Below are 25,448 nucleotides of genomic sequence, written 5' to 3' on the forward strand. Positions count from 1 at the left end.
AGCACTGGCCCAGACGCAGCCCCGATATATCCCTTTTTTTTTATTATTTTTATTTTTCACTGAATTTCTCTGAATTTCACTGAATTTTTAGAGTTGGAAGGGACCATAAAGATCATCTAGTCCAACTCCCCTGCTGAAGCAGGATTGCCCAGAGCATGTCAGAGCATGTTACTCAGGACTGCATCCAGGCGGGTCTTGGACATCTCCAGAGAAGGGGACTCCACACCCTCCCTGGGCAGCCTGTTCCAGGGCTCTGGCACCCTCACCGTGAAGAAGTTTCTTCTCATATTTGAGTGGAACCTCCCGTGTTCCAGCTTGTGCCCGTTGCCCCTCGTCCTCTCACTGGCAACCACTGAAAAGAGTCTGGCTCCCTCCTCCTTCAACCCACCCTTTAGATACTTAATTTTTTTAAAATACTTATTAATAATAATAATACTTAATAATACTTTTTTTTTTCTTTCTTTTTTTTTGCACATCACACTGTTCTACATTATTTCCCCCGGAGGAGGGCAGCGGGACGCAGCATCCCCGCACCGGGACTCAAGCATCCCCGCACCGGGGGCGATGCTGCCCGCCCCCGGGACACGCGGGGCCGTGGCTAGAAGAACCTCCCCGTGGCTGCCTCCCTCCCCCCCCCCCGTGAGCCCGTGGCTGGAAGAACCTCCCCGGTACTGCCCCCCCCCAAGCCCCCGGGGTGGTTGCGGGGGGGGGGGGGGGGGGGGGCGGCTCCCGGGGCGGGGCGGCGGCAGGTGCGGGGCGGCAGCGGGAGCCGGTCATTGGGCTGGCGGCCCGGGGGGCGGCCCGGGGGGCGGGACGGCGGGGCAGGGAGCCCCGGGAGAGCCCCGTGGAGAGCGGAATTTAAGGAGTGGCGTCGGGGCAGAGGTTCTCCTGGTTGCCGCCGTCGCCGTCCGCCCGCCGTCGCCATGCCCGTCAAAGGAGGCACCAAGTGCATCAAGTACCTGCTCTTCGGCTTCAACTTCATCTTCTGGGTGAGGGACACGCCACCGGTGGAGACCCCCGCGGCGGGGCTTTGCTCGCCGCCGACCTTGGAGGGACCCCGCGGGGAAGGGGAAGGGAAAAGGGGGGGGGGGGACGGGACGGGACGAAGTGCCTGGAGCGGTGTTTTGTTTCGGGTTTTTTTTGGTTGTTTTCAGCCTTTTTTTTTTTTTTTCTTTTTTTTTTTTCTTACCCACCCCGGCAGGAGAGGGGTGGGTGCCGGGTCCCGTTGTGGGGGTGCTCCCCGGGGTGGGGGGGGCTGCCCGGGCGGGGACCTCTCCCCCCCCCCCCCGCGTCGAGCCCGGGGCCGTCTCCCCTTCCCGGGGCGAGCGTGTCCCCCGGCGGCACCCGGTTACCTGTTGCGGTGCTCAAATACCCTGCCCGCCCTGCGGTGGGCAGGAGGTGTCTAAATGCCATCCGTACCCGTCTCACTACTCCTTTTTTTAGTCTTTTTTTATTACTATTATTATAATTATATTTTCTTCCGGTGGCTTAGCACAAGGCAGACCCGTGTGTCCTGCCTGGTAACGTGTGGGGGGGGGGGGGGGGGGGGTGATGCTAGGTGTGAAGGTGGTTTCATCCCCCCCCCCCCCTCCTCGGCTTGCCTAGAAACTCTCTTTGCGGGTTGTGCAACTTTGGGGAGTTGGACTAGATGATCTATATGGTCCCTTCCAACTCTCAAAAAAATTAATTCAGTGAAATTCAGTGCTTCTCAGCAGCTGTTTCGGTGCGAGGATTGTAACCGGTGTGTGTGTGTGAGGGGGTGGGTGGGTTTGTTAATTCCTCCCAAATTCGTGCTTATGGTCGCCGTCGCCCCGTACCGTCAACTTGTCACGGTGGGAGCCTCGGCTGGAAGAAGCTGTGGCTTCTGCCTGGGATCTGCTGGGCGGCACCTCGGGGAAAAGAAAGTCCTGAAATAATAGTTTTTTAATCTGTAGGAGCACAGCAGGGCGCGAGCGGAAGGCGTTATCTCCAGCCCAGCTTCTGGCCCCAACTATCTCGCCTTTGCCAGGCAGGGCCACAAAGCGGGGTTTGGCTGAGAGGTTGTGGCCGTTTCTCAAGCTCTTTGGGTGAATTTAGCATCGTCTCTGCCTCGGGGAAAAGCACCCCCAGTACGACTGCCTAGACAACGTATAGGTGTGAAGTGTGAGGCTAAAAAAGAAGGAAAAAAAAAAAAAAAAAAATTTAAAAAAACCTCATGAATTTTCTCTTGGCTCTCTGCTACGGTGGAGAAATGCCCCTGTGACTCCTTCTCTCCCCCTGGTGTGGAGGACGTCAAGTCAGAGCTGCGGGAAGGAACGGCTGCTGGAGCGGGTTACGGCATCGCGCCCGGGGTGACCGGCAGACGCCGCGCTGACGGGCAAAGCGCTGGTCGTTTCCCAACTTAAAAACGGGTTTCAGCAGAGTAGGAAAATGGGGCTGGGCTGCAATCGAGGCGTGTGCGGAGGAGCTTTACAAGCGAGCAGGAAAGCACGTACCGCCTCCTGAGACTCATAAGGAGACGGGGGGGGGGGTCACATTTGGAGGGTTATAGCTGGTGAGAAGAAAAAGCCTAACGACGTGCTGGCTGAAACCTCTGGGTCGGCGAGGTGCTAAACCTCTTGTTGAAACAGGAGGAAATAGTCATGGTTTGCTTTCTGATATCTTTTTTTTTTTTTTTTTTTTTTTTAGCTACAGACTTTCTACAAACTGTTTTATAGCACAAGAATGCTTGTTGTGGCGAAGGCACGGCCTCAAAGACGCCCTTAAAGCGAGCATCGCCATTTTGCTCTCTAGGGCCCCGGGGCTGAGAATCGGGAGCGTCTTCTCAATTAGCTCAGGGGGCATCTGTTGCTTGGAGGTTTCCTGGTTGTGAAGCTCAGAAGCTTTACTTGCACCTTTGGGTGCCCAGTAAGCACGGATGCGGGCTTGACTTGTTAGGAGGGTGGAGGGGAGGAGGAGGAGGAGTGGTGGGGAAGGGGGCTGTACCACTTGTAGGGCTGCTGCAGCCATGAGGATGCAGCTCTTGGAGTGGTCTTCCCAGGGGATGGCCGGTCTCACTCATACCCAGCTTGGATGTGGGGAGGAGAAGAGCAACAGCGAGAAAGAAGAGTTAAAGGGAGATGAATGCTTCTTCCTCTTGTGGTGTCCTGACAAGTGGCTGGAAGCCCCAGGAGGTCAATGGGGTTGTAGACCAGCTGGGGTAGACCTTGACTCTCAGGGCTCACTACATGTGTCCGTGCCCTACCAAAACTGTCAAAGGGGTGTTTCAAGTACGATGTTGGTGAACCTCGTGTCCTCTATGGAGGGAATAAAGTAGCAATCTCTTGGGCTATTTTAGGCTGTTAGGCCTCAATGACCAGTGTAAAGGGGAAGGTGTCTCGGGGCAGGCACCAGAGGATGGGAACAACGCTAATAAGAAAGAAGGCTTTCATGTTTCTTACTGCGTTGGAGATGTGAAAAATCCATTAAGTAATGGAAGTAAATTGAGCAAACACATTGTGCCTGAGTGCAATTCTGAGCCTAAATTTGAAGGCGCAATCAGTGACTGCCTTTTGGCCTCCAAGAGGAGGTATGAACCTTTTCTCGCTTCTGAGTAGTCCATGGGTGTGGGGTCCTATTGCCCAAGTGCTACTTGGGAATGGTGACAATGATCTAGTGCATCTCCTGGAGCAAGAGAAGCTAAAAGGTCCTGTAAAGCTGTGATCGAGTTTTCACAGTGCTACCTTTTTTTTTTTTTTTTTTTTCCACTAAGTTGCATCAGAAGGACAGGCGAGGAATTGAAATGGTTTGTGGCAAACCTGCAGTATTTGTAGATGGCATGTTGGGTGGCATGTATTTGCCTCCATCAGAGACTCGAGTGAGGGCAACAGAAAGCAGGAGGAGCAAAACAGCTGGGTGTAGGAGGCTATTAAAACAAAAAATTGGGAAACCCTCAAGAAGTTGAAGCTGTGTTCAAAGGAAGGGCGTTGAGGTTCATAAATGCTGGTGGGTCAAATGGGGGGGGGGGGGAATCCAAAAGAAAGCTTTAGGTATAACTTGCAAAAAGCAAAACCCACTTAACATACCCTTCTTCAGACACATTAGGACCAGGGAGCTTCCCAGGGAATCCTTACAGACAGTAATCTGTCCATAGAATCATAGAATGGTTAGAGTTGGAAGGGACCTTAAAGATCATCGAGTTCCAACCCCCCTGCCATGGGCAGGGACACCTCCACTAGAGCAGGTTGCTCAAAGCTCCATCCAGCCTGGCCTTGAACACCTCCAGGGATGGGGCATCCACAGCTTCCCTGGGCAACCTGTTCCAGTGTCTCACCACCCTCACAGGAAAGAATTTCCTCCTAATATCTAATCTAAATCTCCCCTCTTCCAATTTAAAACCATTACCCCTTGTCCTGTCACTACACTTCCTGACAAAGAGTCCCTCTCCGGCTCTCCTGGAGGCTCCCTTCAGATATTGGAAGGCTGCTGTGAGGTCTCCTCAGAGCCTTCTCTTCTCCAGGCTGAACAACCCCAGCTCTCTCAGCCTGTCTTCACAGGGGAGGTGCTCCATCCAGGTGCAAAACTGTTAGGAGTGATCTTCTGTGGGACTTTCTCTTACTAGGTGTGCACGGGAAGAACTTGGGGACATTCTCTGCTCTAACCTGTCTTTGAATCCCTCACAGGCTTGAATTGACCCCTCGGTGAAAAGGTGGTGAGACAACAACGGCAAATGCTGATCAACAACTTGCCAGGGTCACACAACAGTTACTTCAGAATGTATTGAATACAAGTGTGTTGTGATGAGGTAAAACCTCCTGCTCACTGCTTACCGAGGGCTGGAATACAGTGAGTTTGAGGTGGGTTTTTTGATCTATGTAGAGAGTGGCACGTGTGGTACCTCTGGAATAGGCGGAGGAGAAGATTCTTTAAAAAAATAAATTGGTGTACACATGGAGATGTGACACTGGGGAAGAGAGAATGGCTGCTGTAAGGGGAAGTCAGCCTCCATGGAGATGATAACTTTGAAGCCTTCACAAGCCTGAATCTTGGAGAGAGAGTGCTGGTTAGTGTTAGTTCACTTGTTCGATGTCTCCTGGAAATCTAAGTGCTCTTGGGGAAACTAAGCAGTCCTGGAGTAAGATCCTGGCAGGGATGAAACTGCTGACTGAGCGGAGGCAGGCCTGAGATGAGGTGGAGCTCTCTTGCGGTGGAGAGAACCGGTGGAGCTGGCGTGCAGGAGGAAACCCCGTGGTGGTCAGTACAGTCCCACCTAATCTGGAAAAGCATGTGAGGGAACTTTGTTGCTTGGGTAGCATCCATTACTCATATTCAGAGCAATGAAGATGGGCGCATGCTGACACAGCAGGCAATGTGACAAAGCAGAGCAAGACACTCAAAGGTGGGCATCAAGTAACGTGTGGGAGATGGGAGCAGGAAGCAGCCTGGAGTTACGAACTAGTTAGCTCCAGGGGAATCTGCTGCCAGAGGGAGGAAATCTTGGGAGAAAAGGGTCTACGGTGGCTTCATGAAAGCATAAGGTGGGTGCTCAGCAGCAGCAGATGAAAACAATCTTCAGAAGTGAAGGACCTAGAGAAGTGGAAGGATGGTACCACCGTATAAATCTATGGTGTGCTGGTGTCTTGCAATGCTGTGGTCCCCTGCCTACCTTGAGAGGAACACAGTGAAGCTTGGTAATGTTTGGGAAAGGAGGAGAAGGGTTTCTGCCGTTGGGAACTGTTGAGTGAATTGGGATTCTCCAGCCTAGAAACAGATGTGGGGGGAAACATGCTAGAGGTCTGTAGAACCACAACTGGCCAGGGTAGTAGGTAGGGTTTGATTGTATTGAAAGAGTCAGTGAGCAAAAACTGAGGGGCATTAAGTTTGAGAAGAGGAAGTTTCAGAAAAGGTTATGGCTGTGTGCACAGTGGTGGTGCTTCCTCCCCAGAAGGTACTGTGGAGTGTGCAGTTCAAGGAGTACCTAATGAACGCCGTGGTTGGCAGCCCTCAATTAACTTCTCTTCTGCAAAGGTACTGTCTGTGTCTTTGCACAACCCCTAAGTGCTCAAGATGTTCAGTGGGAGGTTACTCCTGGGAAATGCTGCTGCCTGCCCTGTTCTGATACCCTCTTGAGGAGCCCTCTTGTAGGGTGCTGTGCTAGATTGTGAGGGTAACTGGTGTGATGGCTTTTCTCCAGTTGGTAAGGCCAGACCAGGCATATATCTCACTAGCATGATGCCCCCCAAAACTTTTGGGATTCCGGAGCTTTGGTTAAATCACGCTTGTGGCCTGAATGGTGGGTATGGGGACTTGCAGATGGTTGCTAGAAATGCTAGTCATGCCTCTGAAGTCTGGTTTAAGCATTGCATACATCTGCCCAACTTGTAGGGAATGGTTTTTACTGTTGTGCTTAAGTAAATGAGTAAGTTAGGCGATCCAGTCCCCTCTCGGAGGAGTGGCTGCATCTTGCCTTGAGTCCAAGTATCACTGCAAACATCAAGTTCCTTGCTGCTGCAGGTTCCTTTAGGTAGGGCTGGTCTGCTCCTGCCTGGATTTGCCTACAGGTCTTCTGTCACAGGGTTACTGACGTTGGCTCTGGTAGCTCTGGTCTGTAATGAAAGCTGTACCACTTCAGGGGCTTGATCTGGGGTCGGTGAGGGAGGTGTTGAGGCTGATACAGAACTCATGCAAAGCTTTTTCTGCCGGGCTGGCTCCAACTTGGCGAGAGGACAACGGAAACCTCACATTATGTGCCTTGCACCTAAGTGGTCTTACTGAGGCTGGTTTTGAATAACCTTGGTGCAAGCACGTGCTTGATGACCTTGAGCTGTGTAAGGAGTGACTACCTCCAGCTGAGCTCTTGTAACTGGAGGGGTGTCCTGGGGGCTTGTTGGCCCCGGTGACAAAGTCGTTTCCTAGTAAAACCGTTGGCTGCTCTTGATGAACAGGTCGGGAAGCACCTGGCACAGCCCAGCCTACGGAGCATGTGCCTGCCCGTTCTCCCGCTGCCTTCCTGGTGCCGAACTAAAGCGAGGGCTTGCACCGTTGAACATGAATGCTGGGTTTTTCGCTCCCGAATTTTGTGGAATACAAAGTACGTCTGCTGCTAATATTTACGACTTAATGAGTTACCGGCAAAGAAGTGCTGGAGCGTGCAGACAGAGTTCAATGTAGAGTCTCTGAGCAGTTGTTTTCGTGCTCCTTTACACTGCAAGGCAGCCCTCTTGTCCTGGCTCTCTGCCCTTCGGTGTCTTTTGTGTTATATAAACAAATGGATTTGGGAGTGCCTGCTAAAGTAAGATTAGGCCTGCAGGGCTCTTTCTCTGTAACTTGAAGATACCTGTGACTTTGTTCTGAGCTGTAATCTCATCTGCTTCTGCTGCCGGGAACAGCCGGTAGCAATTCGGAGGCTCTGGCTTCTGCAGAGGCTCTTCCCTGCTCAAGTGGAGAGGAGGACTTGCAGGATGGGCAGGGGAATCATGGAATCATGGAATGGTTAGAGTTGGAAGGGACCTTCAAGATCACCGAGTTCCAACCCCCCTGCCATGGGCAGGGACACCTCCACTAGAGCAGGTTGCTCAAAGCCCCATCCAGCCTGGTCTTGAACCCCTCCAGGGATGGGGCATCCACAACTTCCCTGGGCAGCCTGTTCCAGTGCCTCACCACCCTCACAGTGAAGAATTTCTTCCTGGTATCCAATATGTGTGTGTGTGTATATGCGCACACATGCAAAAGGAACAGAAATTAATTGCTTTCTGTAATAAACTGATTTAGTCATGGGCTTCAGCCTGTGAATCAATGCTGCTGGGGCTCGGCTCAATGCGTTTTAACTCAGCGCTGTCAAGTCGGGAATGGGGTTGAGGTGTGGTTGCCTTGAGAAACCTGCTGCGAAGCCACTTGTGCTTAGCATTCTAGCAGTCCTAGCTCCTATTTGTGATCTAAATTGCAAATACAGTGGACAGGCTTCTGAATAGGAACTTGTATGAAATGGGCACTAGTCTTGGCAGGGGCTCAGGAATTCTGTAAACGCTGCTCCTGCTGTACTGGAGCACCATTTTATTGCAATAAATGCTGTGACATTAACTTAGCCCACAACATTCTTGAAACTAGCTTAAGCAGAAAGAAAATACTTCCTTTCCCCATCTACTTTTTTTTTTTTTTTCTTTTTCCAAAGGAGTTTGGAAATAGCTGCAGCTTCTCATGTAACTGCTAGCACTCATTGCACATCTGTTAGGAAAGCACTTTATTTTATTTTTTTTCAGAAGTTTGAAAACCTGTGCTGTTGTGGATAACACTAATCCTGTAATTAAGGGTTTAGAGTGATGTTGAGCCTCATCTGTACTTACTGTTTACGGGTTTTTATTTATAGAGTACCAGCAAGTAACAGGACAGAAACAGACAGTTCGTTACTGGTCGCAATGTTCTCAATTTCTTTGCCTGTGTGCTTTTGCAACATTATATTATCTGGTCCTGGCTTTGTTAATCCACTGTCTTGGACAGTAAGGGAAAAATTTGTCCGCCTTACGCAGAGGAAGGTATGAGTCAGACTTTTTAGCTAGAAGTTTGTATCTGTTTGAGGTGAAGGGAAGATAGTGGTTTTTTCAGTGCACTCTTGGCACACCCTGGGTAAAACCTACGTAAGGGACAGTCATGCAGAGCCTGACATATCTTCTTACTTCAAGGAAAAAAAGAAAATGAGTAGCAGTATTCTGTTGGATGCAACGCTGAGCTGACAACACTGGAAGTAGCTTTTATTTTTGACCGACTCTACCGTATTTCCACATATTGATTTACCCTCTGCTAGAGGTAACACCACAAACTTGATATAAGCTTGGCCTGAACGTGCTAAAATAGCAGAACCCATAGTTTCCTGTACAAAGGTCTTTTTTTTTTTTTTTTTTTAAACAGACTTTGATCCATAGATCAGGAGTTCTTGCAGTGCCTTGTTTCTTCCCTATCCTTGCCTCCATGTTGTGGATGGTGGGGAAGGGCTGGTAGTAACCTGGTGGATGGTGGGGGGGTGTCCCCCTCCCAAAGCTTTATCTGCCAGCTTTAAGGCCTTGGTAACTGCTTGGACCTTGAGCCCCTTGAGAGGTGGTTCTGTCCATGGAAAGGTCAGATGCCTGCAGCAAGTGAGGTGCTTGCCCGGGGATTGTCCTCTCTCAAGATGGATCAAGGCGACAAGGTCAGAAGGGACTGAAGAAAATGGTCCTTGAGAAATAGCGGTTAAATCTAAAATAAACTTTCCAGCTTCCCAAAGCAGCGTCATACATCGCCCTATCATGGCATGCATTAGCAGAAATTGCAATTTCCAGTTTGAAAAGTTCAAGCTTTTAATGCTTGTTGACACCACTATTATTAGATTTAATGATTCCCTGTGCAAGCCTTCTGCTAGGAGACGGTATCTGTGAAACCTCAGGTGTTAAAGGAGGGGAAAAAAAAATGCAGTGGAGGTAGCTTTGATGGCTGTGCCTCAGAGCTGAATGCTCCAAGTTTGTGCTGAAGATAGCCAAGTATGGTGGGGGGAGGAAGGCAGGATGTTCTCCATGGAGATGCCTCCAGGATAGATGGGGTGTTTCTCGTCTGGAGTACATGGCAACTGTCCTCTGCAGGGGTACAGATCCTTTTGTCAGTTATCTCTCGTCACATGGAAGGCTAAAAGAAAGCAGGATGTCGAAGATAAATGCTAGCACGTGCCCTTAGATATGGGGGAGACCAGAGTAATGGCAAGGGCTGACTTTGGAGAAGGCACTTGTCAGAGTGTGGGGCTGGATGGGTGGGAGGAGGGATGTCCTGCACAGGAGGCTCACTAGAGAAGGTTCAGGGCTGTGTAAGGAAGCACAAGAGACAAAAAAAAGGCTTTTTTTTTTTTTTTTTCCCCCTGTTGCAACAGCTTTTTCCCTCTTGTGACAGAAAGGTGCATGCAGAAGTAGAGTCTTTAAGGCAGAGGGGGTGTGTTTGCGTGTGTTGGGGGGGGGGGGGGGGAAGGCAAGAAGCCTCTATAGGATTGGAGGAAGAATAACCAGAGATTTTTATCCTTGCTTAATGTATCTCCACTGCAGCTATAGGATAGAGGCAAGTCCAGCGGAAGTGAGCTGGGAGCTGTAAGACGCTTGGGAGCACAGGGAGAACGCAAGGAAGCCTCGCTAGCTTGAGCGGGGATGGTGGTAGCACACTTACAGAATTACAGAATTACAGAATCTTCATGGTTGGAAGGGACCTTTGAGATCATCGAGTCCAACCATACACACCCCAACAATCTCCAACAATCTTGTGCCAGAACACGCTGGTACTGGAAAATTGCTGCCACAAACTTTTCCAATACAGTGAGTGAACAGTACCTCTTTAATTTCACATTTTGATCAGATTGGTTAAACCCCCCACCCCCGTCTTCTGAGTTCTCTTTCCTGTAGTTGTTACTACAGAAACACGTTTCTAACATGCTTCATAAGTTCACGGTCCTGCTTTTCTCATAGTTTTGTAGGCTTTTGCACATACAAAGTGACTACCGTCAGGAAAACAGTTTTGTTCTTTTTCTGTTAAGTTTCTTTTCCAGCATCAGTTAGGCTTACTTAGAAATATCCTGTATTACTCAACTCCTATGGCAAAACAACTCTGTTGGCGTGTTAGATCGGGAGAACACCCAACAACCAGCTCGTTGGGGGATCTGCTTCCACACAGCCTGGGGATGGGGAGGGGGGAGAGGGGGCTTGCACCCCTGTCCTGGGGAAGGAAAACACAGCTACCGAAACCACCCCGACACAGCTGCCAAAACCTACTGGCATAACATCGGTGGGCAGGGAGGCGGTTGGGTACCAGCCAGATTGGTCTGAGATGCTGCCAGGTAGGGGGGGGGTGCCCGTGGGGCTGCTCTTGCTCTTCCTCCAAGGCTGGCGTTGGTGACCTGGTCTCTCACTGTCTTGATGAAAACTTGAAGTTTCAAATTACTTTCTGGCCTCCTGCTTTAAAACTGCCTTTTTTTTCTTTTTTTTTTTTTTTTCAGTTCAGTGGTCATTGTGGGTAGGGAGAGCACAAACTGAGAACACAAGTCTGCTTTTCCTCAAACTGAGACAAAAAGTCACTTTTTCTTGCAAGAAGGAGCAGCTTTTTTTTTTTCCTGGTGCACCATGGAGAGAATTGTCACTTTAATATTAAAATTTTTTTAGTGATCTGGAGCGATTCACTGATATTGAGTACTGTCGCTATTCTGTGATCCCAGAAGTCTCTTGCCTCTCTGTGATAATAACATTTTTTCATGAGGATGGCTGCTTTCCCAAGGAAAAAACATGACGCTTAACCCTCCCCCCAACCCAGAATTAAATCTGGGTTTTTTAAAAGGAGCCGTATTAAGTACGTCAGCTCTCCCTAATGTTAACCAACCGGTTTTCCCTTGGAGATCATTAACTGAGCCTTCTGCTTTGCTTTGCTTGAACTTGTAAGATCACCTACACGGCTGTAGTTCGGCTTAGAGTTTCTTCACAGTCCGAATAAGTCTGTCTGGCCTTAAAAGCTCTGCTGGGGGGACCAGCTCGGGGTTGTAGCTTTACGGTCTTTTGCTGTGCCCTGCTCTGAGCTCTCTACTGGAACGCTGAGGTTTGTCAAGGCACAGACGTGGTTGGGTGCTAAGCTTAGGCTTAGGGCTTTGTCCTTCCTGAGTTCCAGCAAAACAAGCAGAGGTTGTCGTTTTCTGCTCCTAATGGTGCCTATAAAAGCCGAAGACGGTTTGTTGACCCAGGAAAGTGGGTCTCAAACAGAGTATTATTAAATACCGGGTGACTGAACTGTAGGCTAGAAGCAGGGCATGGAGGTTGGTTTGTGTTTTTTTTGGTTTGTTTTGGGTTTTTTGGGGTTTTTTTCCCGTCACTAAGCCCTTCTGGTTTTTGAACCGAGGAACTGGAGTGAGATGAGATTGGAAAGGCTGGTCGAAGCGATGCTGTGGCAGCGCGTGGAGGTAGAGCAGCAACCCTTCTCTCCGCCGGTCCCCCCCCCCGTTGCACCGCTCCCTCCCCCTGGGGTGCTGCTGTGGCACACTAAATTGAAATAATGCCGCTGTTGCGACATACCATGCGCCACCAAGATTCTTCGGCATGGCTTAAAATTATCTTGTTGGCGTAGCCCTAACAAGGAAAGCGGTGGAGATGGTGCCGGCTTTGTTCTTGCTGTGTGCTTTGTGAGTAAGGCTGTGCCTACGCGCCAGAGAAGTGCCTTTTGCGTAGGTCGGGAAACCTCCGTTTGGGTTTGGCTCTTTATGCATTATGTATCACTTCATCTCTTTTTTTTTTTTTTTTTTTCTTTTTTCCCCCCCTAAGCTGAAGCCCTGCAGCTCCTCTTTGTGAGTCGGGTGCCTGCTGTACGAGAAATGCTGGTTTTTCCGGCAGGGCTGGCTCCCTGCGGGAATTGACCCCCTCTCTTCACTCCTACCTGAGCCCTTTAGCGCTGCAGCAGGGATGCTTTCTGCTGAGAAGCTGCAAGGGATATGCCTTCCCTTAAATCCTCACTCAGCTCCGTCTTCTTTGGTCCTGTGTGAATCTTAAAAGCTATTTTTATTTTTATTTTTATTTTTATTTTTATTTTTATTTTTATTTTTATTTTTATTTTTATTTTTATTTTTATTTTTATTTTTATTTTTATTTTTATTTTTATTTTTATTTTTATTTTTAGGAAGAGCAAGCCTAGGAGACGAGCCATGGCCGGAGCACAAGCGCTCCCTTAGCAGGGAGAAAGGGCTCTGGGGCTCCGCATGGGGCCAGGGCCGTGGGGCTTGGTGTGGAAGGAGTACACCCACAGGTGCTGTCTGTGGGAATGCCTTCCATATTCCTACTGAAAACTAACATGTTTTGTTGTTTTTTTCTTTTTTTAAAGTAAATACTTTCCCGTTTCTTGAAGGCCAGTCAAGAATGTTGTTGCCTTCTGGAAGGAACTTCTTATCAGGGATAAGGCTTTGTTTTTCCTCTTCATGCATGCTTAGCCTAAACACAGCTCCAGATGTTCTAAGGTTGTGGCTCACTCTGCAGCAGGCATTAAAAATTTAAACTTAAAATGTGTGGTATTTCTGTCCTCATCTCACTTTTGTACAGCTTTTTTTTTTTTATAGTTAAATGGCCTTCAAAGGAGGGAAGGAAGAGCTGAGAAGCACACTCTCCAGCTTTCTAGTTTGTCTTGGTTTCTTTTTCTTTCTTTTTTTCTTTTTTTTTTGTGGGCAAGACGACCCCAGATTTCTTTTTAAAGGGGGGGAGGATTCCGTCGCTTCAAAGCAAACTGTTAGCACTTGCCTTTGCCAGAGTGCCGTTCCCTCTCTCTTGCAACACATCTCGCTGCCTCCTGCCAGATGTTTCATCCAGAAGCTAATTTATACACACAACAACTTGCTGCAAACACAGGCACCGACGTTAAGAGGAACCTGGAGGCACACAGGCAGAGATGATAATAAAATAAAACTAAATTGGATTGCATTGTTCCGGATCAGCACACAGCACCGTGGCTATTTCAGCAGCCTGTATTTTCCTGTCCGTGCGGTAACTTATTAGATTGATTTTTTTATCCTGTTTTGCAAGCAAGAGTACTCTTTCTAAACTCTATACTGGGCTCTTACCAGTCCGTTTAATATGCTAGAACTTTTTAATATGCTAGAACTTTTAGCTGGCCTCGCGAGGTGCTTTTTCTTGCGATGTGCTTGTACTTCAGTGTGAAGATTTAGGATCGCTAAGCCATACAGTGTCATTGCAGTCACCCAGAATAAAACAATGGGTGGAGGAGGTCAGTGGAAATACTGACGCTTGGCACTTTCGTTAAACCTCGGGTATTTTCGCTAAAGAACAAGAATGGCATTGTTCTCGCGTGGCACTGGAGTTTAATATGTAAACATATCTGTCGACGAGATGCCTCATGTCAGGAACCCTGTTCTTATTTGGGTATCCCCATCCTTTTATGCTGATTCTTTGGCGACACCTTTTTAAATAACCGAGCTGTATCCTGTGTTTACTTCTGGTGTTGTTACTAATGGAGGGGTGAATGTATTAAATGGTATTATTTAACCAGACTTACTTGTTCTTGCAGCTTGCAGGGACAGCGGTTCTTGCAATTGGACTATGGCTTCGGTTTGATTCGCAGACCAAAAACATCTTCGAACTGGAATCCAACAACACGACATTTTACACAGGTACGCTAGGAGGTGGCTTGGGGTGATGGAGGACACTTCTGCGCCCTGGTTTCCTGACTTTGAAACCTTTTCCTGACAAAGAAACCTTTGTCTTCCTCAAAGGTTAAAGACAAAACGGCCCAAAACGGCCTCCATGGGGCAGAGAGCAGCTTCCCCTGGCTGGTACAGGGGGCCAGCCTCTGCTGTGAGCAGACACCAGCAGTGTCACACCATCAGTGTCTTGGCTTTTTATACATTGCCTGTCACTTCAGCTTTTTCCCAGCTTAGACTCTGCGGTTCCTCTTTGGGCACTGTTGGGTAAGTGTTTTGGAGACCCTGGTAGAGACGGAGGACTCATCTTCCTGAGGCTTCTCACAATGATTCAGCCAAGTTTCACTCTAAATGAGTAGTCACACATGACATCAATAACTCTGTTTTAGGTTTTCTTCCCCTCAAAGTGACCAACTTAAGCTACCCACAACTCCGTTGTCTCATATCTCGGAGCGTATGTACTGTTGCCTAACTCTTACAGCCCTCTGTATGCTAATTTATATTGAACGTAATGGTAAGGATGCACAAATATCTCGGTGTATATCAGGAAATATTACAGGCAACCTGGACCAATGTAGCTTTAGCTTGGCCAGGTGGAAGTTATTCATCAATATTTTCTGGTCTTGCAGGATCCTAGTCTAGGCTTCCCACAGGCAAAGCCTGGGACTGCTTGATTGCCCATTAGGGGATAAACATACATGGTTTTGGTTTGCTATTGCAGTGGCTTAGAGTTCCTAGTGGAATCGGATTTTATCCAAACTGCAAGATTTTGATCTCTACAGTCACTTTGAGGCTTGGGCAGCGGAACACGTGCTTCTTTTAGTTGTCACTTGTAGGGGCTCCAACCCTTTTTGAAACCAAGTAGCTGAGTTTGAAGACCTCAAACAATTAGGAAAAAAGCAAATTCAAATATGTACCTTTTTTACGTACGCGTCTGTCATCTTTGATTTGGACAATCCTTGTACATAAATATTTTACATCCCTGCAGTGCCTAGGTCTGCCGTGCGCTGTACAGCATCACTCGCTAGCCATCCACAGTGCGGTTAGAATCATAGAATCCATAGAATCATAGAATGGCTAGAGTTGGAAAGGACCTTAAAGATCATCGAGTTCCAACCCCCCTGCCATGGGCAGGGACACCTCCACTAGAGCAGGTTGCTCAAAGCCCCATCCAGCCTGGCCTTGAACACTTCCAGGGATGGGGCATCCACAACTTCCCTGGGCAACCTGTTCCAGTGCCTCACCACCCTCACTGTAAAGAATTTCTTCCTTATATCTAATCTAAATCTCTTCTCTTCCAATTTAAAACCATTGCCCCTTGTCCTGTCACCACTCTTCCTGACAAAGAGTCCCGCTTCAGCTCTTCTGTAGGCTCCCTTCAGGTATTGATAGGCTGTTATAAGGTCTCCCCGGAGCCTTCTCTTCTCCAGGCTGAACAACCCCAGCTCTCTCAGCCTGTCTTCATAGGGGAGGTGCTCCATCCCTCTGATCATCCTCGTGGCCCTCCGCTGGACCCGTTCCAACAGATCCGTGTCCTTCCTGTGTTGAGGACTCCAAAGCTGGACACAGTACTCCAGGTGGGGTCTCACGAGCGCAGAGTAGAGGGGCAGAATCACCTCGCGAGACCTAGGCTGATCTTTCTCTTGCCAAGGAAAGCTGCTCTTCTGCTGAGCTACTCCATCTGTCGCGACGTCCAAACCGGTACCTGAAGGGTCAGTACAGGCTCTGTAAGGCACACGCCGGTTGGTGCAGCTGAAGTGGCAGCCTTCTAGAACCAGGGTAGCCTGTGCCTACAGCTAGTCCTGCTAGGAACGATGTGAGGCTTGTTAGAGACCGTAGCTGAGAATATTGAAGTACTTGTGCGATCTCGTGAAAGAAGCCACAGGCAGGAGGACAGCTTTATCTGTGAGAAACCTTGTATTTCACCCTCGATACGCTGGTGTGGTACCAAACTGGGTTTATCTTGCTGCTCCCACAAAGACTTCCAGCTGCTTTTAACTGGACCTTGGAAAGGGAACAGGAATCCAAACTTAGCCGTTGAGCTGAATATTTAACGAGTCTTTTTCTGGGTAGTCTAAAACAACTCTTTTGCCTCTTAAAACATAAAACTTTTATGTTTTGGTAGTTAAGCTGCTGGCTTAATGCAGCAAAACAGTGAAGCAAACCTACTTGAAGTCTGTAGGTTAAACTGAGTTTTAAGAAGTTTAATAGGGATTACTGGTTTGATGTGCTTTTTTCTGGTAGTAGTGACCGACTGCAGTTTCCAATAGGAAGTTGAAAGAATGTGTTAATTGGCACCTACTAACAAAGCAAGTTACCTCAAAAGCTCTCTACATTACTGAAAGTAAACGGGACTAAGAGGTTCTGATAGATTCTTTTTCAAAAGAGAACAAAAAATTAGGCTGGGGTGAAAAAAGTGGTGCTGGAATTTCCTGCTGATAAGAAATGTCAGACTTAATCTCTGACATGTGCTTAATCAAGTAGATGTTTATTTTGGCAGCTAATCCTATTAGTTTGCATCTCGAAAATATCATCGGCAAATCATTAATGTATGGCTTACTGTAAATAGTATTGATTGAAGGCCAGAACTCTCTTTTTGTCTCCTGACAGAAATGTCATACTAAAGCTACGTGCTTTGTGCCGATTCTTTGTCTTATGTTCCACCACTCCAGTAACGTTTCCCTGCCACACTTTGGGAGCAGTTTTCCCTCACCACCTCTTGCTGCTCTCACCAGCTACCAGCTGTAATGCTGAAGCTGGCTGTTTTCAAGCTTAAAAGGAGAGGATTGGGCAAAATGGTGTCTTTTAGCCCGGAAACGTGTTGCCCTCTATGCTCCAACGCACTTGCTACCTAAATTCTGGGCAGAATGGGCTACAGGCTCAGCCACTCAATATGGTTTGAAGGTTTGCGAAAGCAGAAAATGCTGACTGACTTGTAGTTAGAGAGGCTCTCAAGTTAAACAGCTGAAGTGTAGACTTGTACCACTGTGACGGATGGAATAATTCACAGAATCACAGAACCACAGAATTGCCTAGGTTGGAAGGAACCTTTAAGATCATCTAGTCCAACCTTAAAAAAAAAGAAAAAAGAAAAAAAAAAACCAAAAAACACACCACCAACACTAAACCATATTCCCGAGCACCATGTCAACCCGTCTTTTGAATATCTCCAGGGATGGTGCCTCAACCACTTCCCTGGGCAGCCCATTCCAATGCTTGATAACCCTTTCAGTGAAGAAATTCTTCCTAATATCCAACCAGAACCTCAATATCCAACCTGAACCTCGGTCAGTGTTCCCTGATACAAAAACATTTGAAGCCTTATGGTAGATGATTATGATGCCTTTTAATACCTGTTCTGATAGAGCTAGCGTGCTTCAAGGACTCTCAAGTTCTGATAAATCGCTAGTTCCAGTCGTCGCTAACTGCAGCACCCTCTTCATCTGAAGATAAGTTGATAAGTCTGGCTCTGAGCCAGTTTTAAAATGTGTCTCATGGTTTGACTTAAAATCATAGAATGGTTAGGGTTGGAAGGGACCTTAAAGATCATTGAGTTCCAACCCTCCTGCCATGGGTAGGGATACCTCCACTAGAGCAGGTTGCTCAAAGCCCCATCCAGCCTGGCCTTGAACACTTCCAGGGATGGATGGGGCATCCACAACTTCCCTGGGCAACCTGTTCCAGTGCCTCACCACCCTCACAGGAAAGAATTTCCTCCTAATATCTCATCTAAATCTCCCCTCTTCCAATTTAAAACCATTACCCCTTGTCCTGTCACTACACTTCCTGACAAAGAGTCCCTCTCCGGCTCTCCTGGAGGCTCCCTTCAGATATTGGAAGGCTGCTGTGAGGTCTTCCCGGAGTCTTCTCTTCTCCAGGCTGAACAACCCCAGCTCCCTCAGCCTGTCCTCGTAGCAGAGGTGCTCCAGCCCTTAGATGGCTTTATCTTACCCATTTTCTAAAACTTGTGAAACTGCCGTAGTGATACACGTTAATTGTTGTAATTTGAAGTTTTTATTTATCAGCACACTTCCCCACAAGTTTTGAGATGTTTGCTTGGAAAACCAAGCACAGCCTTTTTTTCGCACACACCCCCCCCCCCTGCTCCTTGGAACACCTCAGTAAAGAAACTTGAATCTTGGCAAAATCTACAGCCGCTATTTGTGGAGCGACTAATTTCGTACCTTGCTGCTGAGGTCTCAAATAGCCTGTATAAATGTCTCTGTTCTTCTCCCTAGGAGTTTACATCCTTATTGGAGCTGGTGCGCTTATGATGCTGGTTGGTTTCTTGGGATGCTGTGGTGCATTGCAGGAATCTCAATGTATGCTTGGCCTGGTAAGTGTTCGGAGTAGTGTTTCAATTTTCAGCAGTGTGTTATGGTTTGAGAAAACCCATAGCAATTTATTGTTGTTTAGACAGTCATTCTATCACCCAGTGACCCCTCCCCACCTGGGAAGGGGAACAAGGAGAAAACAAGGAAACCCGAGGGTTGAAATATAAATGGATTTAATAGGATAAGACTAGATAATTAACATTAATAACACTAAAGAACTAGTATTGATCCCAATACCGATATAAAATATACAAGAATTATATTCAGTCGATGCTATCAGTAGGAAGCTGTGCACTCCCAGCATCGGACAGCAAATGTTGGATTCTGTAAGCGCTACAGCTTTGGGAGGAAGGGAGGGCCTCAGGAGTCTGGCACCGGGGCAAGAAGTTCTCTGGACTGCCGCCATCAAGGGAAAGAGAACTACGCAGCAAACTTTCTAATTTGTATTGAATGTGAAGTTCATGGTATGAAATAATCCTGTTGGCCAGCCTGGATCAAGTGCCCGGGTCTTGCTCTTCCTCATCCATGCACCTGGCAAGGCTCAAAAACACGGAGACCTTGAATCCCACGTAGCCTGGCTGGCTCTGAAGTAAATATTTTTTGCAAATTCAGATGTTAGAGTCTTCTAAAAGTGCAGTTTTCCCAAGCATTAGAAGTTAGTCCTGTGTCACTTAACCCAGGACAAAGCACGATGAGAAAGGAAAACGTTACTGTGCAGTTGAAGGGCAACAGATGCTGATTGTTTTGGCTCCCCCATGTTTAAACTCATGTTCACCTACATAATGCTAAAATGTTAAATATAGTTTCTATTTTTGGCCCTAAATTCAAATGTTAGTGTTGTGTTTGAATACAGGGTGACTTCAGGAGTTAGTGACACAGTCAGACTTCGACATATCAAGACTGGGAGTATGTGTGAACACAGAACTAAAATGTTGATAAGGGTAATGCTATTTATTAAGCAGTTTGTCCTGAACTCTGGAGGCTGTGCAATCTTTAATCTTTGAGACCAGGGCTGTGGTATTTGATCCTTGAAACAACAAGCCTCTACTGTTCATAATCACAGGATGAGATCTTCTACTTGACAACTGCTTGGCAAGCCAATTATTGGAGAGCAACCTCATTGTTTTCAGACTGGAGGGGCCAGTGGAGCTTACTGGGTTCATGCACATCTGTACACTTGTGGAACTAGTCATCCAAATAACCAAAGACTTAGTTAATAAAAGACTACTACTGTAGCCGGTGAAGGAACAATTCCCCTTCTGTGTCATGGAAGAAGATAATTTCAAATATTTCTTGCAAAATGATGCCTCTAACCCTTTGTTGTACTTCTGTACACATCTCTTTAAAGTGCCTTTACATTTAAGTAAAGTGCCTACTACATTTAGTAGTGTTCTGGACCCGGTAGTCGATTAAACAGAGATGAGGCTTACTTTTTTTTCATGGGATACACAACAAAGAAATGACCATTAGATCTCTGGGAGTTGGTGGCAAGGTAGGTATTAAGTAATGACTCCTAAAGCAATAGGGATGACAAAACAGAGTGACACAAAAATTAGTGTCAGCTGTTGTGATCTGAGTGACCTGGGCAACTTCAAAGTCTGAGCGAACAGATGATTGGTTTTAATTAACACTGATCAAAAAGGAGGACTTCTGCTTGGAAAACACTGCCAGGCTTTCCGACGCTCTGGGGAAGAAGAGCTGACCTAATGCAGTGTGTCCTCTTACCCAGTCCTACCAGTGTTTCAGACCTCCCACTGGAAACTAGTTGAGTGACAGTTCCCACAAGGAATGAATGCTGGGGACTGGACAGGCTTGCAATATATAGTCTGATGCTGTGGTCTTAATTAACGATGTGGTCTTTCTTTTCTAGTTCTTCTTCTTCCTTTTTGTGATTTTTGCCCTTGAAATTGCTGCTGCGATCTGGGGATTTGCAAACAAAGAAAAGGTAGGTTGCTTTCAAAAGTTGGCAGGGTGGTGGGATGCTGGAACAGGTTGCCCAGAGAAGTTGTGGGTGCCTCATCACTGGAAGTGTTCAAAGCCAGGTTGGACAGGGCTATGAGCAACCTGATGCAGTGAAAGATGTCCCTGCCCATGGCAGGGGAGCTGGACTAGATGATCCCTAAAGGTCTCCTCCAACCCAAACTATTCTATGGTTCTATGACTGTACCTTTAGAAAGTTAGCAGTCTACTGAAAACTATACCAGTACTACTGAAATCTTGATTACCCAGGGAATTTGGGGGAAAGGAAGAAGATGCATTCTGGCAAAACAGTATAAGAAATGAAACTCTTAAGATTTGAAAATGAGACTGTAGCAGAGAAGCCAGGACCCAAGATGCTGTGGCATGCTAGAGATGCCTTCCAGGCAGTACCTGGCTGCCCGGTGAAACAAAGCAGGCCATCCGTGAAGCTTTACTGTTTCTAGATAGGAGCTAGCTCAGCTATAGGCTGAATGTTTCTGCATTTAAAACACGATTGATCTGAGCTGTCCCCTCACAAGTAGTCAATACTCTGTCTTGTTTCAAAATGAGGTGCTTAATGCTCAGGGTTGCTTTTCTGTTTGTATTACACAACAGGGGAATATAGCAACTTCTGGGGTACAGAAATGAATAGGGAATACTTTTGTGTAACCAATGGGCAAAGACTTGGTTCTCTCGCTCCACCTAGAAGATCAAGTCTTTGGAAGGGAAACTCTGAATCTTATCTGTTTAGGTGTGGCTTTTAAGGTGAGCATACCAGTTAGGCTCACCTGTTCCGGATGAGAAATGCTGTCCACCCTCTGTTTCTACATGTCAAAAAGATGGGTATTGTATGTTGCAGGATTTTCAACGACTGACTTAGTCAAAACAAGTTTTGCGTAATTAATACTAAGGTAAGACAGTAATACCTCCCAACTCTTTGCTATCTTGTAGGTTATTGAAGAGTTAAAGGACTTCTACGTGGAAACCTATGAAAAGAGATCTCAACCAGCTGCCAGAGAAACCCTGAAAGCGTTTCAGTTCGCTGTAAGTACACATGGTTATACTTAAACTAGGCAGCAATGCAGCTTGTTCACGCTGTTCTCCATGTCATCCAGTCCCCTATGCAGTTCTAGTACCTTACGAACTAGAAGAAACCAAGGGAGTATGAGTAACAAATTGCAGAAAAAGTATTTTTGTATAATATTAGTGAATTCAGTATGCTTTTTTTTTTTTTTGTCCCTTTGAACCTCTGAAATGCATAGAACTAGTTCTTGTTTTCCTAAAACTCAGAAGCAAGCTGGGAAACTCTAGATCTATGGCATTGATCTACAGGCACCGTAGTACACACACCTGCGTGCCTGTGAGGAGCTTACCTTTGTGTCTGTAAGGAGTACAAGCTGTCACCAAAATTAATGTGTGTATACTTAATGAGATCTCGCTCGTCCTTTCTAGAATCTTGGCCTTTAATGTAATAAAGGCTTTTTAAAATTAGGTTTATATCAGTCACATTGGGAGGACTTTTAAGCAAATTTGCATAAGGTCTGTAATAAAACCTAAGTGTAATCTATTGCTTTTTTACCAAATACGGAGCAAAAATGAGGATTCTTTAACCTGGTTCTCTTTTTCTGTTTTCTCTTGTAGCTAGACTGCTGTGGTCTTAAAGGAGTTCTTGAGCAGCAGTTCATGGACACCTGTCCGAAGAAGACCATGGTCGAGTCGCTTTCTGTAGTGGTAAAGCATGACTTAATTCACCGTCAGCACTGCCCCACGAGTAGAATGAGAAACATGTTTCTGAATAAACCCCTTTCAGTTCCTGGGAAATTCCCACATCACACTTAGCAACATATCTCTGTAATCAGTCCGGTTGTGGAAAATCAACGTACTGTTACTGTGGAAAGAACAAGCAGGGTCAGCAGGAAATCTGAACTTGCACAGGAAATGTGCAGTCTGTGTGTCACTAAGTTTTCTAGCGATGGACGGTGTAAGGCAAGACTCCAAAAAGAAAAATCTAGAGACCTTTGTTCTCCTGGCTGCTCCTATCACCAAAGCACCTCCCTGGTGCTGCACAGGAGCTGTTGCCTCCCCTTTTTCTTAGGGAGAAGGAGAGCATGGGGTGGGAATAAGCTTTTAGCAAGGAAAAGGAAGGGGAGGCTAATACATTGTTTAGGTGACTGTCACTGTGAAGCCAATTCTCTGAATCAGGGCCCATGTTGAAATATTGCTGCAAAGGTGCCTGGATGCCACGGATACAGGAGAGGCATCTTGTGTAGTTCCTAATTACCCCTTTTCCTGTTATTCTTGCAACAGTCCTGTGCTCTTGCTTTATGCTCCAAGAGAGCCTGTATGAGCCTTCCATAGAAAATAAGGTTCTTATAATGCAGGAATTCAATTAGTGACTTGGTATTTTTCAAATTACTTGTGCTCATCCTTTCACTACAGATGTTTTTGTTTTTTTTTTCCTTCAAATATCTGACCACATGAGACACTTCAGGTTGTATTTAGACTGTCTTTAGTCTGCGCATACAGTATGCTGTGAGTTAGACTATATGGGAGTAATTGAGGCAGCGTGCAGGTTTTGTTGTTTGCTTCTATTTTGCTAAGTGTGTTTTAGCTTCAGCTGTTGACTTAATCTTGTGATGTGTTTACGGCCTAGTCCCAACTGTAGGGGGGGGGGAAAAAAACAAACAAAAAACAAACAGTAGGTAGACTGCAAAATTAAAGGGATGTAATGGTGTGGCTGATCTGTGTGCCTCTGTAAGAAGTAGTACTGTATTGATATTCTGATTTAACTGATTAATTCCTGCCAGTATATCCCTTTAATCCTCCATTCGGTCTTTCCTTCTGGACTGGATAAAGAACAATCAAAGAAAAAAAGTTGTTTTCAGCAGCTCACTGTGGTATCCTGCTGGAATAAGTAGGGCAGGAGTTGGGATGAGACTCTTAACCAGCCAGCAGGCTTTTAAAGACCTATACCTCTCTAAAAATTCCTTGTTCTTTTTCTTGGCTACCATGTGTCTTTGGGGAAAGGACTGTACTTACCTTTGCAATTAAAGAAAAATTTAATTCACTGTCCTGGGATCTTCAAACTGGCAACTCTGTGAATCTACTCATAGCCTCGCAAGTATGCGTGCAGCTCAAGAAATCCTGCCGTTCCCATGCACCGTGTGTTCATAAGGCGTCTGCAGAATCACAGCAGGAAATATCAAGAATGGCTTAAAATTTATTTTAAGAAGGGCTGAGCAATACAGCAATTTAAATGCTGACAGCCAGGAGTAACAAGGGATGTCTGGTACAACTGCTGTTGGTCCTGATCTACCTGATCAGCTGCAGGTGTTGAGAAGGGAATCGTGCTGTAGCCAAGGCATGGCTAAGAGGTTTAAATACTTGAAGAGTGGACTTTAACTCCTCTACCAACTTTTGTGTTGGAACATCTCTGGCTTTCTTTTAAAGATGTGAAAATTAAAGGCCAGTTCAAAGCAGATTCCCAAAGATGAGTCTTCATCTCTAGTGGAAGCAAACTTGGTCAAGGGTGTAGCATCAGTCAGCAGGCTTGAGCTCTAACAGGCAAGCAGAAACAAACCTTTCGTATGTATGAAACGCTAATGAATAGTCTTTTTCTTTTCAGTCATGCCCTGCTGCCATTGATGAGGTCTTCAACTCAAAATTGAATGTGATTGGAGCAGTTGGCCTTGGCATTGCTGTAATAATGGTGAGTATCTAGATCTAGAGGGTAACTGTATGGCCAAAGGATATTTGGGGCAGAAGTCTATTGAACGCTGCATGGAGTTCCCATCCCACTACCGACAAGTACCGGCAGGATCAGGGTGTGTGCTGTAGGGCCCCGAGGCGGTGCAGAGCGTGGGGTGTCTTGGACCTCCCTGCTTCTGCTTTGCATTAGGATCTGCCTCCTTGTAGCTTTAGCAGTGGCGAAGTTGTATCGGTAGTGTGTGTCTATATATAGGGTGAATATGTATTGGTCATGTTGCCAGCCCACTTCTTAATCCCAGTATCTCTCATGGATCCTCATGCTAGGGAACTGAAGTAACAGGGCTATAAGAAAATTTGCACTTGTTTGTTTGACTTGATGCAAATATGCTGGGATGATGGAAGATTTCTTAGGAGATACGGCAGTGGTTTATAGCTGAGGTATTTGGAAGTTTTGAGGGTGAAGGGATTTGAGAATGGACTGAAATTTGGGGGGGTTCTCTGCAGGATAGAGTTAAAATTGACAGAAGAATGTGCTTTGGTCCCCTGATTTCTAATGTGTTTGCTTTCTTTTACAGATTTTCGGCATGATATTCAGTATGGTTCTCTGCTGTGCTATCCGCAGAAACAGAGAAATGGTCTAAGAGCTAAAAACCCAAGACTGCTGCACTATAAAATCTTTGTCATTAACTTTAGCGTTCTGGAAGCATTTCTAAAAAGTTATATATTTGTTACCTTTTTAATGCTTTATTTGGTACTGATGTAGGTTTGCTTTTTATGTTACAGGTTAAAATGAGAAAGGTATATCTGACTCAAGACAAATATTGTATATAAAATATCTGACTTTCTTGAAACTTATGTAATTTGGATGTAATTTATGTTGGAGACAATTTGATACTTAATAAAGAGTAAGACATATTGTATGTTGTGGGGGAGAAGAGACTTTACTATGCTTATTAACCATTGTTTGATGCGTGGCAGTGAGTTGGACTTGCGTAACATCTCAGTGTTAAATTACTAGGGCTTCATACTAAAGCAGGAAATAACTTCTATGCCAATGCCATATTTGAAGGGAATTCCAAGGAATGGAAGAGACTGTCAGAGCATGTTAAGGAAGGTAGCATCGTTCCTTGTTTCCTTGGTGTGCATGAACAAAAGCAGTTCTTAATTACATTCCTAAAATATTACTGCTGTAACGCTTTTAACTGTCCTCTTCATGCAGGATGGCGAAGGATGACTGTCATACTGGTGACATGCAGGCAGTGGTACTTCGATGCAAACAGGCTGGGCTCTACCCCTAGAGCCAG

At 46.4% G+C, this 25,448-nt stretch overlaps 1 protein-coding gene across 6 annotated transcripts; it reads left to right on the forward strand.

The window, feature by feature from the left end:
- Positions 1 to 859: 859 nt before the first annotated feature.
- On the forward strand, positions 860 to 25,063 carry CD9 (CD9 molecule). Of its 6 annotated transcripts, none has more exons than XM_074146609.1 (8): positions 860 to 989; positions 14,011 to 14,113; positions 18,382 to 18,479; positions 20,348 to 20,422; positions 21,388 to 21,480; positions 22,078 to 22,167; positions 24,062 to 24,145; positions 24,720 to 25,063. In XM_074146609.1, exons 1-8 carry the CDS (start codon positions 924 to 926, stop codon positions 24,783 to 24,785), a joined length of 675 nt encoding a protein of 224 aa, XP_074002710.1. In that variant the 5' UTR covers positions 860 to 923; the 3' UTR covers positions 24,786 to 25,063. The 6 variants fall into 6 exon arrangements, with proteins under 6 accessions (XP_074002710.1, XP_074002702.1, XP_074002726.1 ...); XM_074146601.1 differs by having other exon boundaries at positions 924 to 989; positions 21,388 to 21,484; positions 22,082 to 22,167; positions 24,720 to 24,785; XM_074146625.1 differs by having other exon boundaries at positions 924 to 989; positions 21,388 to 21,484; positions 22,082 to 22,161; positions 24,720 to 24,785.
- The last annotated feature ends 385 nt before the right edge of the window (positions 25,064 to 25,448 follow it).

Source organism: Numenius arquata, chromosome 1 (genome assembly GCF_964106895.1).
Source record: "Numenius arquata chromosome 1, bNumArq3.hap1.1, whole genome shotgun sequence".
NCBI classification, from domain to species: domain Eukaryota; kingdom Metazoa; phylum Chordata; class Aves; order Charadriiformes; family Scolopacidae; genus Numenius; species Numenius arquata.

Coding starts and splice junctions, on each gene's coding strand:
- CD9 (XM_074146609.1), top strand. CDS start 924: ATGCCCGTCAAAGGAGGCACCAAGTGCATCAAGTACCTGCTCTTCGGC. Junction 18,480..20,347: donor CTCAATGTATGCTTGGCCTG/GTAAGTGTTCGG, acceptor TTTCTTTTCTAG/TTCTTCTTCTTCCTTTTTGT. Junction 20,423..21,387: donor GATTTGCAAACAAAGAAAAG/GTAGGTTGCTTT, acceptor GCTATCTTGTAG/GTTATTGAAGAGTTAAAGGA.